This window comes from Lemur catta, chromosome 12, assembly GCF_020740605.2.
Source record: "Lemur catta isolate mLemCat1 chromosome 12, mLemCat1.pri, whole genome shotgun sequence".
NCBI lineage: Eukaryota > Metazoa > Chordata > Mammalia > Primates > Lemuridae > Lemur > Lemur catta.
Genome location: NC_059139.1, coordinates 26,353,161 through 26,367,518, shown reverse-complemented (window position 1 = coordinate 26,367,518; position 14,358 = coordinate 26,353,161). Strand labels below are relative to the sequence as shown.

Here is a 14,358-nt window from a genome sequence, read left to right as displayed (position 1 = left end):
AATACGTGGCTGTAGCTTGTCTCTGATTAACAAACTTCCTTATTTTAACTAAAACATTTTAAGCCTTTAGACAAATCTTCATTTCTTCAAACAATTACAAGTCAAAGAGTCTTTAAACCCACCTATAACCTGTAAGCCCCCATTTTGATATGTCCCACCTTTGGGGGCCAAACCAATGTATGCCTTCCATGTATTGATTTATGACATTACCTGTAATTCCTGTCTCCCTGAAATGTATAAAACCAAACTGTAACCCAATCACGGCCAGTCCACTTGCTCAGGGCTTCTTGGGCATAGCTCCAGGCCATGGTCCTTAAATTTGGCTCAGAATAAACCTCTTTAAATTATATTACAGAGTTTGCCTTCTTTTCCATTGACACTGATAAGTAAATAAATAAAAGTAAAAAAATAAAAAAAACACAGAGTAATTCTGTTTGGCAAAGATTAAATATGTCAATGACACCTAGTGTCAGAGAATATAGATACAAAGAAGCACAGTGGGGGAATCCAGCCTTGGGCACTCTCTCACTGGCTCCCCATAGATTATTTGTCTGCTCTTTTGAAGGTTTGTCTCAATCTCACCATGACTCAAACCAGGGGTCACCTCCTCCAAGAAGTCTCTCGTGAACTTGGTTGGACTAGGTATTTCCTGCTCTGAGCTCTATACTATGATGATAAGAATGTAAATTATTAATTGATTTTTGGAGGGCAATATGCAGCAATAAATAAATAAATAAAATGACAGATAAAAATAAAACTTCATTTCCTTCAATCCAGCAATTTCATTTCCAGGAAATGATCTTAAGAAAATAATCAGGCCTGGCATGGTGGCTCACACCTATAATCCCAGCATTTTGGGAGGCTGAGGTGGGAGGATCACTTGAGATCAGGAGTTTGAGGCCAGCCTGGGCAATATAGCAAGATCCCATCTTTAAAATTTTTTTTTTAATTAGCCAGGCATGCTGTCACATGTCTGTAAGTCCCAGCTACTCTGGAGGCTGAGGCAGGAGGATTGCTTGAGCCTAGAAGTTCAAGGTTGCTGTGAGCTAGGCTGATGCCACAGCACTCTAGCCTGGGCAACAGAGCAAGACTTTGTCTCAAAAAAAAAAAAAAATCATAGGTATACAGCGTATTTACATAATATGTATATAGCTAGATACCCCAAATTTTAATGTTGGTTATCTCTGGGGATTTGATTACAGAGGGATTTATATCTTCCAGTTTAAACATTACTATCTAATATTGTACATTTTTTGTTTTTATTATCGAACTTTTTTTTCATTTTGATTTCTTAAAAAAACTATCTACTTGGTCTTTGTTTATTATTTCACAGTTCACAAGAACCTGAAAAGAATCTAATAACTAGCAACAGGATACTGGATGAATAAATTCTAGTATTTCATGTAACATAATATTATATAGCATTCAAAAAGAATGAACTTCATGACCTACAATATAGAGGAATCATAATAATTATCAATGGAAATGAAATCAAACTCTGTAAAATAATTTAGAGGTTTATTAGGAGCTGAGTATGTGTGAGCATGGCCCAGAGAGCCAATGCCCAGGAAGACTTGAGCAAGTGGTGTTGCCACAGTTGGGTTACAGTTTGGTTTTATACATTGCAGGAAGACAGGAATTACACATAAAGTCATAAATCAATACATGGAAGGCATATGTTGGTTTGGCTCAAAAAGGCAGGGCATTTCAAATCAGGAAATTACGGGTTATAGGTGGGTTTAAAGATTCTTTGATTTGTAATTGTTTAAAGAAATGAAGCTTTGTCTAAAGGCTTGGAATGTTGTAAGTTAAGGCAAGGAAGTCTGTTAATCAGAGATAAGCCATCAGACATAGACTAAAGTGACCTGTTAAGTAAATTGATGACCTGTAGGTGTGTTTTAAGCCTTGTCTTGCATATCCTTAGGCCTGTTAATGAGTTATAAATGATATCTCCAAGAAGGGAGGCATGACAAGGCATGTCTGACCTCCTTTCTCACCGCCAGCAACTCAGCTTTAAGATATCTCTGGGCTCCCCTTGGCCAAGAGGGGGTCCATTCAGTCAGCTGGGGGGCTTAAGATTTTATTTTAGTTCACAGTCAGCAATAATTTCATTTATTGTAGAAACAAAAGCAGGTCTAAGTGCCAAGTCCTGGTAATCAAGACACTTGATTGTATCAAAACCATGGATGTGGGACTTAATATAGTTTCTATCACTGCTAAAAAGCAAAATGTCACAGGGCGAATGATTAGGCTAACAGCCTTAGATCGTGTTTCAGAAGTTGACCTATTCCTGACCTAAACCTAGCCAATTGTATAGAAACCTGGAGATTTTAACTAGTCTTCCCAGCCCTCTAGAGAACAGAGGGTTTACTTGACCGGAGGAAAATTTACGTGATTTCATGTACACCATGTGTACACGATTATGTGATTGCATGTACACCAAAAAGAACACCTCACACCAGGGAGAGGAGGAAAAATATTTCTCTTTCTCCTGTGTCTTCAATTCTGGGAATGTCTGGGGACTCACATAGTGCCTGTTACACTGCTTGGCTCCTCAATAGTTGACACTTGTCCTAACCTTTCTACACAGATCTCATTTCTCCCAGCCCTTTTCCCCCACAAAGATGACCCCGTCCTAATCCCCACAACCTGTGAATATGTTAGGTTACATGGCAAAAGACAATTAAGATTACAGATGGAATAAGGCTGCTAATTAGCTGACCATGAGATGAGGAAATTATGTGGGTGGGATCAATATAATCATAACGGGCCTTAAAAGTAGAAGGCGGCAAGACAGAGTAATGCAATGTCAGAAAGGCTACAGTAATCTCCCTTTATCGAGGTTTCACTTTCCTCAGGGTCAGGGTTTTGGTTACGCATGATTAACTGTGGTCTGAAAATAGGTGAGTACAGTACAATAAGATATTTTGAGAGAGAGGGAAAGATACATTCACATAACTTTGACTACAGTATATTCTTCTAATTGTTCTATTTTATTAGTATTGTTAATCTCTTACTGTGCCTAATTCATAAATTAAAATTTATTATAGGTATGTGTATATATATATATATATATATATATATATATATACACAAAAACATAGTCTATGTAGGGATTGGTACTATCTGTGGTTTCAGGCATCCACTGTGGGTGCTGGAACTTATTCCATGTAGAAAAGGGGAGACTGGCCAGGTGTGGTGGCTCATGCCTATAATCCCAGCACTTGAGGACGCCAAGGCAGGAGGACTGCTTGAGGCCAGGAGTTCAAGACCAGCCTGAGCAACATAGTGGACTCCAGCTCTACAAAAAACAGAAAAATTAGTCAGGCATGGTGGCATGCGCCTGCAGCCCTAGCTACTTGGGAGGCTGAGGTAGGTGGATCCCCTGAGCCCAGGAGTTTGAGGTTGCAGTGAACTATGATGAGGCCACTACATTCTAGCCCTGGGCTAGGCAACAGAGAGAGATCTGTCTCAAAAAAGAAAAAAGAAAAAGAAAGAAAGAAAAAAGAAAACAAAGAAAGAAAAAGGGAGATATTGTATTACTGGCATTGAAGGTGCAAGGGGGCAATAAATCAAGGAGTTTGGGCAGCCTCTAGAAACTGAAAAAGGCAAAAGAATAGATTCTCCCCTAGAGCCTGCCTCCCAGAAAGGTAGCACTGCCAACATTTTAGCCCAGTGAGACCCTTCTTGTGCTTCTGAGCAGCAGAACCTTAATAAATTTATATTTTTTTAAAAATTGTGGTAACAACACTCGAGATTTACTCTTAACAGATTTTTAGGTGTATAATATTGTTGACTACAGGCACAGTATTTTAGATCACTAGAACTCATCCATCTCCCATAATTGAAACTTTGTGTCAATTAAATTTGTGTTGCTTTAAGCCACTAAGTTTCTGGTAACTTGTTACAGAAGCAACAGGAAATATAGCACCTAATCCAGAGTTTCCCCTGAATTGAAGTTTGGTCCAATCATCCATCTCTCTCCCCTGGCCGTCACATTCCCCATCTCCTCTATAACATCTATCACTTCCAGTGAGGACAGGAAATAAGTCCTGTTAATGTTTCTATTTCCATCCTCTAGAAAAGAGCCTACTATTTACTTGGCACTACTCAATTGTTAACCTGCTAAACTTGAACCTCTGATTCCTAGGCATTCATCTTGTTCTACTAGCTAGTCAATTTGCTAAAATTTTGCATGACAAGCCAAGAATTCTCAGTTTGTTTTAGAAAGTAGATTATATATCTTTTTTTTCTTTTTCTTTCTTTTTGTTAGACACACACACTTGAAATTGGTATTTTTTCTTTTTAAAGAGAAGGAGTCTAGCTCTGTGGCCCAGGCTGGAGTGCACTGACCCAATCATAGCTCACTGTAACCTCAAATTCCTGGGCTCAACCAATCCTCCTGCCGCAGCCTCTAGAGTAGCTAGGTCTACAGGGGCACGCCACCACGCCCAGCTAATTTATTTTTTGTTTTTTTGTAGAGACGGGGCCTTGCTTTGTTACCCAGGATGGTCTAAAAACTCCTGAGCTCAAGTGATCCTCCCGTTTCAGCCTCCCAAAGTGCTAGGATGACAGGCGTGATCCTAGCATAAGTGCTAGGTAGTGCTTGGTAGCGCATGCCTGTGGTCCCATCTACTCGGGAGGGTAAGGCAGGAGCATCGTTTGAGCCCAGGAGTTCGAGGTTACAATGAGCTACGATTGGGTCACTGCACTCTAGGCTGAACTACCGAGCTAAAAACCTGCTTCTTAAATGTTTGGATATAATCTTATTTTGTGAGGGTGCAAACTTTTTTTGGAATAAGCAGTTCCAAATATAATAGCGTTGACCAAGGGGTTTGGAAACCACCGACTTCAAAACTATCTGGAAAGCATTTTAAGTAGACTTCCAGACCCTATCCTAACCTAATCAGATTTCCTAACAAGATGATGGAAACTGTAATTAACAAGTTCCATGTGTGACTCCTTGGCACAGTCAAACCTTTTGCCTCTAAATTACTACCGTATAAAAGCTACTATCTTGCTTTCCCTTTAGAATCTAAGCTCCAGCCCCTCCAAGGGCAGTCAGTGCCTCCTACTCCCGGCAACCTCTCAAAGTGAAGAGTCCGCATCCGCCAAAAGCTTCCGGGCCCCGAGTGAGGAGCCTGGAGAAACTGGCTTCCCCCGGATCGGGATCCCAGTCCCACAGTCATCACACACACGCCAGGATCGCTGAGCAGGCCGGTCCCGCACTCCCGTTTCTCTTTGCAGCTGGAGGATCCGAATCTGCCATGTGACAACAGATCCGATCGAGAGCGCGCAAGATAGGTTAACAAAACCAGCGGCACGAAAAGCCAAGCTCCGCCCCGGAACGTGGATCTGGACCTAGGCGGGCCAGGCGCAAACACGCCCATCCGGTCGCTACCATACGCCTGCCTGACGCTGAAACCTGATTGGCTCCGCCTGGCTGCTCATCTTCTCTTGGCCCCACCCACACGGCGGCGACGGACGATTGAGAACGCGGCACCGCGCTCCGCAGGAAGTACTTCCCTGGGCGGAAGCTTCTGAGCGCGATATAGCGGAAGTGCTTTCCTTTCCGGTCTCTTTGGTCTCGGCCACAGAAGCGAGATGGTGAGTTGACGGCGGGGGATTTTCGAATCGTGTTCCATCCTTGTCCTCTGCGCCTCGTTGCTTGCTATCTATCCTTGGAGGGCTTGCAGGATTGTGGTTAAGAGGAATGGGTGGGCAGGAAAGGGGTGTGCGGTGGCCCTCGAGAACCAGAAGAATGGCTGTTGACTGGTGCCTAGGGGACCAGCCTGTAGTCGTGGAGCTGGCGCCGCACTAGGTCCCTTGCTTCGGTATGGCCTTTGGGGAACCCGCACAGCTTGGCCCTCGGATGGGAGCTGAGAGAAGAAGTTACGGAGCGTTTGGCTTTATGTAACAGCAAAGGCATTGATTGGTGGTGCCTGGCAGAAAGTTTGTGCCTTTGAGGTAGGCAGGAAAACCAGTCTTTTGTCTTTTACCGATGCCTTATTTATTTGTCTATTTTACGATAATAAGGTAGATTTCAGAACACTGCAACTCTTGCCGAGGGCTTTAGATAATTGGCATTTGTGGAAATTACAAAGTTCTCCCGCAATTGTGGCCCTTATGATTACGTTTACATCTTATCAGTAGTTTTCCCTGAAAATGTCAAGAGCAAGTGTAGAAATTCTCAGATTTCGGAATTGTTTATTCCCTTAATTTACAGACGAAGGGGACGTCATCATTTGGTAAGCGTCGCAATAAGACGCATACGTTGTGCCGCCGCTGTGGCTCTAAGGCCTACCACCTTCAGAAGTCGACCTGTGGCAAATGTGGCTACCCTGCCAAGCGCAAGAGAAAGTGTAAGTAATGTTTTTCGGGCCAACTGGTTTTGTTTGTATTGCACTTAAGTGGGGGAATGGCTTTGAACTGTATTTGGTGCCTAACATAAAATTTGTACATGTGTATGCTGATGAAGAGTCATATTACTCAAGTATATAGACAATAGTGCCTTTAAGTTCTGTGGGGGAGAAACCATTTGTAATCTTACTTGAACTTGTGTTTTAGATAATTGGAGTGCCAAGGCTAAAAGACGAAATACCACCGGGACTGGTCGGATGAGGCACCTAAAAATTGTATACCGCAGATTCAGGTACAGTTTTTATGTTTTGATCGTTGGTCCTGTGGGCTTGAATAAGAACTCTTGTGTGGACTCGTTTAAATAGGTCCCATCTTGATGGTCAGTGGGGGTGAGGTGTTGGAAGCAACTTTTTTGTTTGGCCACCATCACCTTAATTTTAATTTGGATTTTATTAATAATTTTTCATTAAATAGTAATACAAGTGTCTGGAGCATTGGTTTCCACCGCCGAAATGTATTTATTAGGAATACCTTCGTCTCACTTTTAATTGGTATCAAAATTTTTGAAGACAATAGTGAATGAGTCAGGCTAACTTGGTTCAATTCAGTTTTGTGGCTTTAGGCAAGTCTGCTGTAGAAAACTGTCCTAGTTGCTATTGCCTTTTAGATAGAAAGACACCTTAGGGTCTGATTATACTCAAAAGTCTGGACCTTAAGAGTGAGTTAGAAATGCAGACTCTCGGCCCACCAACCTGCATTTTAACAGTAGCTTCTAAGAATAACCAATCTAAGGAAGTGATGCAGACTAAGCTTTAAAGTCGTGTTCCCTCCATTACTGTGTTCTGTTTCAGTGATTCTCAGCTATTGATAAATTTTGGGGCTGGATAATTCTTTGTTGTGGGGGAATGTCCTGTGAAAAACAGGATATTTTGCAGAATCTCTGGCCTCTATCTACTCAATCTCTAGAGTATCCAATTTTAAAAAGGTTATAAGGCAACTGGAGATTTGTGAACATGCTTAGGTATGTTTGTTCATATGCTGAAGTGGCTTTTCTGTTTACCTACAGTCATTTGTACAATTATACAGACCTAGTGTTGCGTGGTCTGCCTAATATAATGTAGTAGTTCAGAGCATGAACTTGAAGCCATACTGTAAGCTTACTTTGACATGCCTCAATTTACTCATCTTTAAAAGGGGAGTAATAGTGTACTTTTCTTAGGATAGCTGTGAATATTAGGTGAGTTAAAATGTAAATCTCTAAGCAGTTTAGAAAATGTCTGCCATTAAATAGGCTCTTTTTTTTGCTTTGCTAAGGGAAAATATTTGGGATCTATCCCTCAGCACAGAACAATTTTCACAAATACCTTAAATTCTCTTGACAAGCTACAACAAAATAACTGGCCTAGTGACCACTATGGCCAAATAAGTTTTGGGGCCATTATTGCAGTTTTAGTTAACTATATCCTAAAATGGATATCTTTAAGCAGAATAAAGAGTAGCAGCTTATCAGTGATGTTGTCAAAATAAATGTCTGAACATATGAATAACATTGATTTCAGCATTTAACTGAGATAAGCTTGTTTGAAATCTGCTTAACAAAAATTAAAATGTGCATTGTTGCTGAAGTAACTGTTCTTGTTTTTAATGTGGTGCAGGCATGGATTCCGTGAAGGAACAACACCTAAACCCAAGAGGGCAGCTGTTGCAGCATCCAGTTCATCTTAAGAATTTCAACGATTAGTCATACAATAAATGTTTTGGTTTTTAAAAATGTATATCTGATGTGCTAAGGTATTTTTTAATCAATTAGACTTGCAGTCTCAGTGAATTACTATAGGTTTGGGGAATGGGACACCTCAATACTGCATTTACTAAATATTGAACTGGGTTTGTAACACTGCTTAAGGCTATTGAGAAACAAGCAGATTCCAGGATTTCTTCAGATGACACTGGACCATATAAAACAATATAGGAAGTTAAGATAGCATGGCTCATATGGCATAGATGGGTATTTAAAATGTTAGAGTAAATGAAAGCATAACTTTAGTAGCACGTTCATCTGCTATAGTGTAATGACTTTGGGGGGCCAATTTTCAGTCTCGTAGGGATTGCAGTACCAATGAGAACATAACAGGGTATGGGTTGAGTGAATTCTGTGTTTTGAAAGGTAGTCTTCCTCATCCTAGCAAACATGCTTGTTGGGCACCTGGGATGTAGGCTGTGTGTAAGGTTGGTAGCCTAAGTGAAAAATACATAAGTAGGTTTTAAAGAGAAAGAACCATATGTAAATAAAGATTGAGTAGGAAGTAAAAGGAAAGCCAGTATAAGCCCTGAGATTTATAGATAAAAGCCAATGATAAAACTACCTAGTTGACTTTTTTAAATTAAAGTGTGGCAGCAAGGCCAACTTTGAACTGCTGAGAGGACAGGCACAATTAAAGGGAGCACAGATGCTGTTAACAGATATATAAAATAATAATGTATCCAAGCTGTGTTGTCTAAATTGTAAGTTCTTGTTTTTAGGATATTATTTAAGGTTCTTAACTTGGCCTTGAAAGGGTTTGCATGATCTTTACTGCCTCACCAACCTTAATCTTTTATCACTACTTCTTACAGATTAGAATGCTTTCTAAGATAACTAGTTAATTACTGCCTTTGTTCTGCGTTTTAACTCCTAATTCATCCTTTAGCTCTCAGCTTAACATTCACTTGTACAGAAGCCCCTGCTGATCTAAATTCTGTTGGATGTCCTCCCAGTACATGAGACTAGACTCCTTTAGGGTGTATGGTTCCTAGAGTTTGGTTGCTATTTGTTGGTGTGGTTTTACTAATTTCTGTGCCTGTGTTCTCTTGTGAACTGGAAGGCTACTGGTATCTTTCATGGGCAGGTGAGCAGTGGATAGTATAAGAAAGGCGAGATTATTGCTCGTTTCCTGGTGCCTGTGGCCCATGACACAGAATAGGTTTCAGTGTGAAATTTCTCTGGTGTGATGGTAACAATGCCCATGTATCTATCATAGGAAGCTTGGAGACCAAATGAAGTTGTAATCATAGACTCTGAGAAGCAATGGGAGAGAAATGGGGGTGGCTTAACACTTAGAATAGGGTGTAAACAGGTGGGCTGAGTTGCACTCAGTGAATTCTAGTTTACAAAATACATTTCTTAACTCTGGTTTATCTGATGTCATGAGGCTCAGAGCTGAGGTTGGGGCAATGGATCCTACTTCAGCAAAAGGTGTCTGGGGCCAGTGCTACACTTGTTCTATTGAGAGGAACCAATAAGCTGGATCCAACATCTGTTGAGTCCCTAGTTGTCCTTGGGCATAGAGCACACTACACATAAGGGTTTCACCAATGGGTAACGTAAAAATGAGATCATGGTTACATTGCCTCGTGTCTCATTGTTTACTTGCCCCATTGATCCCCTACCCCCTTATCACATATGCTTTACTTTTATTTGGCACTTCTCATAGATTATTAACTTTATAACATGAGTTTTATCTATCCTACTTGTTTTTGCTTTCTATGGCAGAATTGAATAATCTCAAAAGCAAATTTGCGTTATTTTAGGCCCTGGCATATTTGTTGAAGGGAAGGTTGGGAAATGTCCCATTAAATTGCCAATCTTTAAAGACAACCTTCAGAAGACTGGTAGGTAACAGCCTTGAAGACTACAAGTTGGACGAGTTCATGTGGGTATACTGAAAAGCAGGTGAAGTTTGGCCAGTTTTGGCTTGAGAATTCATGGGCTTGTAATCAAAGTCCTGTGAAGATACCCTGACTTCCAGATACTGTACACGCCAGCCCAACTTAACCACCTCACACTCCTGCTGTGCAGAGAGGATAAGTCACATACTGATTCTTGGAAACAACCCTGTGAACTTACTCCTATTTTTACTTGAAAGTCTTAATAAGCAGTGGATCTAGAGATTCAAATTCTAGTCGCTTTACCAGCTTGTTTTACATTCCACCTTTTGTGGCTGGCTTGCTTCATGTGCCACTTCATTAAACTCCAAGATCCAATGATTTTTATTTGTTGCAATGTTGTGCTCTGTGTTTCTATCTTCAACAGCACTTAGTCCTGCCTTGGTATAGTTATGTTCAGGTATCCATTATATTTTAAATTTCTGAGCAGAAATAATGCTTTATCCTTTTTGCAGTATTAGGTGTAGGTTAAATTCATTTTTCTATTCACTAAATGCCCCAGTGTGCTTTTCAACCCTTTGCGCTTTGCTCTCTACTTGAAATGTCTTTCCCCCCTACCCCCACTTCCCTCCCACCCCAGTTCTGAAAGTCAGGGAACACCCTTTTACCCTTTCTGACTTTACCAAAGGCGGAGGCTGATTTGCCAGAAACCTTCAAATATAGCAGGGTAGTAGGGTACTTATTTTCACAAGTAACTAGTTATGTTCTGTAAAGTTACAAAAGCATAGTGGGGGCTGGGTGAGGTGGCTCATGCCTGTAAACCTAGTGCTTTGGGAGCCCAGGGTGGGAGGATCAGCTGGGGCCAGGACTTCAAAACCAGCCTGGGCAACACAGACCCCAAATCTGCAAAATATATTTTTACAAAAATGAGCTGGGCATGGTGGTTTGAGCCTGTAATCCTACCTATTGGGACTGGAAGGCTGAGGCAGGAGGATTGCTTGAGCCCAGGAGTTGGAGGTTGCAGTGAGCTATGATGATGTCACTGTACACTGGGTGGCAGAGTGAGGACCTGTGTCCAAAATATATATATAAAGAGAGAGAAAGAGCAATAGAAAGGTTGAGGCTGTGGCACTTAAAACTTTTGGGAACCATCCCTTAATTTTATCTCCCATAGTAACTATGCCCTGCACTGAATAATAATGAGTAGTGAAACAAAGGCAATTTCATTCATTCAGTAAGCTTTATTGAGCTCCTTCTAAGGCCTGGGCATAGTAATGCTGAAAAGTACAATTTCTGTCCATAAGAAATTGTCCTCTAGTGGAGACACAGATGAACAACAATTATATGTTGTTCATATATGTGCTATGATGGATAAGTGCACAGGTTGCCGTGAGCACATTGAAAAGGAGTGTCTAAATATGTGAAGGAAGGGAAAGGTTTAAGTTGAGCCAGGAAGGACTTAAAGGAATCATGGTGAGAAAGGAGTTAAGTGACTTTGCCAACTTTGGAACGGTTGGCATAGTGGTAACCAGTCAAAGCAGAACATAACCATGAAACTGCAGATAGTGCAATTGTCTGGTCAGGAAAAGGGGTGAAGCGGGGGATTGGTAAAAGAATCCAGAGGGGTAAGCAGTGATAAATCGGGAAGGATTAGCTTAAAGACAATGATAAGTCATTGAAGATTTCAAACAGAGTGTTATGTTTTTATTTTTTGAGACAGAGTCTCATTTCTGTTGCCCTTGCTAGAGTGCTGTGGCATCAGTCTAGCTCACAGCAACCTCAAACTCCTGGGTTCAAGTGATCCTCCTATCTCAGCCTCCCAAGCAGATGGGACCACAGGCACCTGCTACTATGCTCGGATAATTTTTTCTATTTTTAGTAGAGACAGGGTCTCACTCTTGTTCAGGCTGGTCTCAAACTCCTGAGCTTAAGTGATCCTCCTGCTTTGGCCTCCCAGAGTGCTGAGATTACAGGCGTGAGCACTGCACTCAGCCAGAGCGTTATGAATAGTTACCATTTTAGCAAGGTTAATGTGGAAGGTGGTATGGATGTGATGAGTCTTGAAGCTGGAAAACCAGGCCACAGGTTCTTAAATAGTCCATGTGAAAATCTATAAGGATGTGAACTAAGGTAGTGTCAGTAAGGCTGATTCTCAGGGGGAGGTCAGAGAACTAAAAGAGAGTAGCTTACTTCCAAGTATCTGTTGCCTTTTGTATAATTTTCTGTATCTCATAGGGTGTGTGAGGATTACACGATATCATATATGTGAAAATAATAGCATTGTGTCTAATGCAGCAAATCTCAAAAGTATTATCAGTGAAACAGGAGTCTTAGGATGCCTTTAAGTTTCTGGACTAGTGCATTGGTATACAGCATGATAATGAATACAGGATGGAGGTAATGAGAAGAAAATATTAAAGTTGGGTTTTGTTGAGATGCTAGTGGAACACTAGGAGGAAGTATCTAGAAGTAGTTGAGATGGAAAGCCAGGACTGGAGATCTACATTTGGAAGTAACAAACATAGAATTGTGAATGGAAATTGATTTTAAGGGTTAGAATGGTGAAGATAATATAAGCATGGAGATATGAAGTAATGGTACGATCTGGTAGGCATTTAGAAATCATGGTGAAAAAAGGGAGGGATTCAGTTCATCAATGAAGTTCAGTAACCATTAGTAATTGTTGAAAGCATTTGAGAATATACCAACTCCAAAAAGAAAGGATAATTTGGAGAGGCTCAAAGAAAAGATTTGGGGAGATGTGCATCAGAGACAAGAGCAGAGAGAAGTTCATTCATTTGTTCAACATAATATGCATGATGCACCTACTATATACCAAGCCATGTTAGAGGTACAGTGGGAGCAAAAACAGACATGATCCCTGTCCTCTTGAAGTTGGCAGTTGACTCCAGTGGTTGAGAGCTCAGGAACTAGAGTAGGGTCAAGTCCAGCAAACCAAGGAAGGAGATTGTTCAAGGGGACACTCAATCATATGTGGCTGAGGCCAAAGAGAATGAAGATGTTTAAAAAAAAAGATTACATTTGGCTAAATTTAGGTTAGTGTTTACTTTTCATAAACCTCTCATGTTTCAGTAGATTATCAAGTAAGAAAAGCCAGTTTGCCAGGGGTTCAGGGGAGATCAGGCAATGAGAAATGGGGAGTTTAGTTTAAAAAATAAAACTAGACACTTTTGGAGGTTATCTAGATAGTCTAGGGTTTCCTTTTACTTTTATTGACTATAAAATTGACTGTATAGTACCCTTTCATTCACGAAGCATATCTCTCTTTAGTGACCTCTATGTGTCAGAAGCAGTGCTAGGCCTAGGAGAGCTAATTGGCAACAAGACAGATAAGGACTCTGCTCTGACGGAGATTTCAATCACATATGCATGCACTGTATGTGTGTATGTGGCAGGTGACAGATAATAGAGAATTTCAGATAGTGATAAGTGCATAATGATGAAGATACTATCAGTGTGATAAAGGGTGTGGAAGGGGAATCATTATTAGAAAGGTGATTAAAAGAGATAAAGACACCTTTATCTCTTTTGAATGGCTCCTTATCATTTAGCCCTTTTTGAGTTTTGGGTTGGTTGCAAAATTTAACCTTGGCTGTAATTAGTTGAAACTTTCCTGTGTAATATCATAAATTCATGTATGAAAAGCAAAGTAATACATTATAAAATTATTTTAAGAACTTGTTTCAGAGAGCTTTCTCTTTCACATTAATACATGTCATATTTAGCTTTAAATAAAACAAAAACAAAGGAGTTTTGATCATAATCTAAGAGAAGCATTAGGGCAGAGACTGTGAATAACCTCAGGAACTAAGAATGGAAGTAGCAAACCAAGGGCATCCTTGTATAGTAAGTGGAGGGATGTTTTAACAAGGAAAATTCCAATGAAAAAATGGTTCTCATGTATATGAGTTTGTAGAATAGGCATGGTATGTGGATTGAGGTCAAAACATAACTTATTTTTGTCCTTATCTTTATAGAGTGGAAGTATACCCTAGTGCCCTAGAATGAAGAAGACTTGACCTGAACTGTGCATTTTTAGGTTACTCACAGATAACTTTTTTTTAAAAAGTCTTCATCATGATTAAGTGTAAAAACAGTTTTATTTCAATAAGTTAAACATCCAGACCTATGTTATAGTCAAAACTTAAAGTTGACTTAACCTTAACTCACTTTCAGTTGGGGACTGCTTTGGGCTGGAAGCTGGCCGTGGAGATGCAGTTTCACTTCTCAATGGGATTAAAGATTAGATAGGAGGAAAGAGGTGACAGCCGAAGAGATGGGGTGATTCTTTCTAGGCTGGCTGTCTTCACAATCTCTGGACTTAGCAGATAA

At 40.5% G+C, this 14,358-nt stretch overlaps 1 protein-coding gene and 1 non-coding gene across 2 annotated transcripts; both read left to right on the top strand.

Annotated features, from left to right (window-relative positions):
* Positions 1-5,484: 5,484 nt before the first annotated feature.
* RPL37 (ribosomal protein L37) lies at positions 5,485-8,135 on the top strand. Its single transcript, XM_045566212.1, has 4 exons — positions 5,485-5,607; positions 6,227-6,362; positions 6,568-6,652; positions 8,016-8,135. Exons 1-4 carry the CDS (start codon positions 5,605-5,607, stop codon positions 8,083-8,085), a joined length of 294 nt encoding a protein of 97 aa, XP_045422168.1. The 5' UTR covers positions 5,485-5,604; the 3' UTR covers positions 8,086-8,135.
* On the top strand, positions 7,861-7,938 carry LOC123648742. The gene has a single exon (XR_006738758.1). It is a non-coding gene; the product is annotated as a small nucleolar RNA SNORD72 (small nucleolar RNA).
* Positions 8,136-14,358: the final 6,223 nt, after the last annotated feature.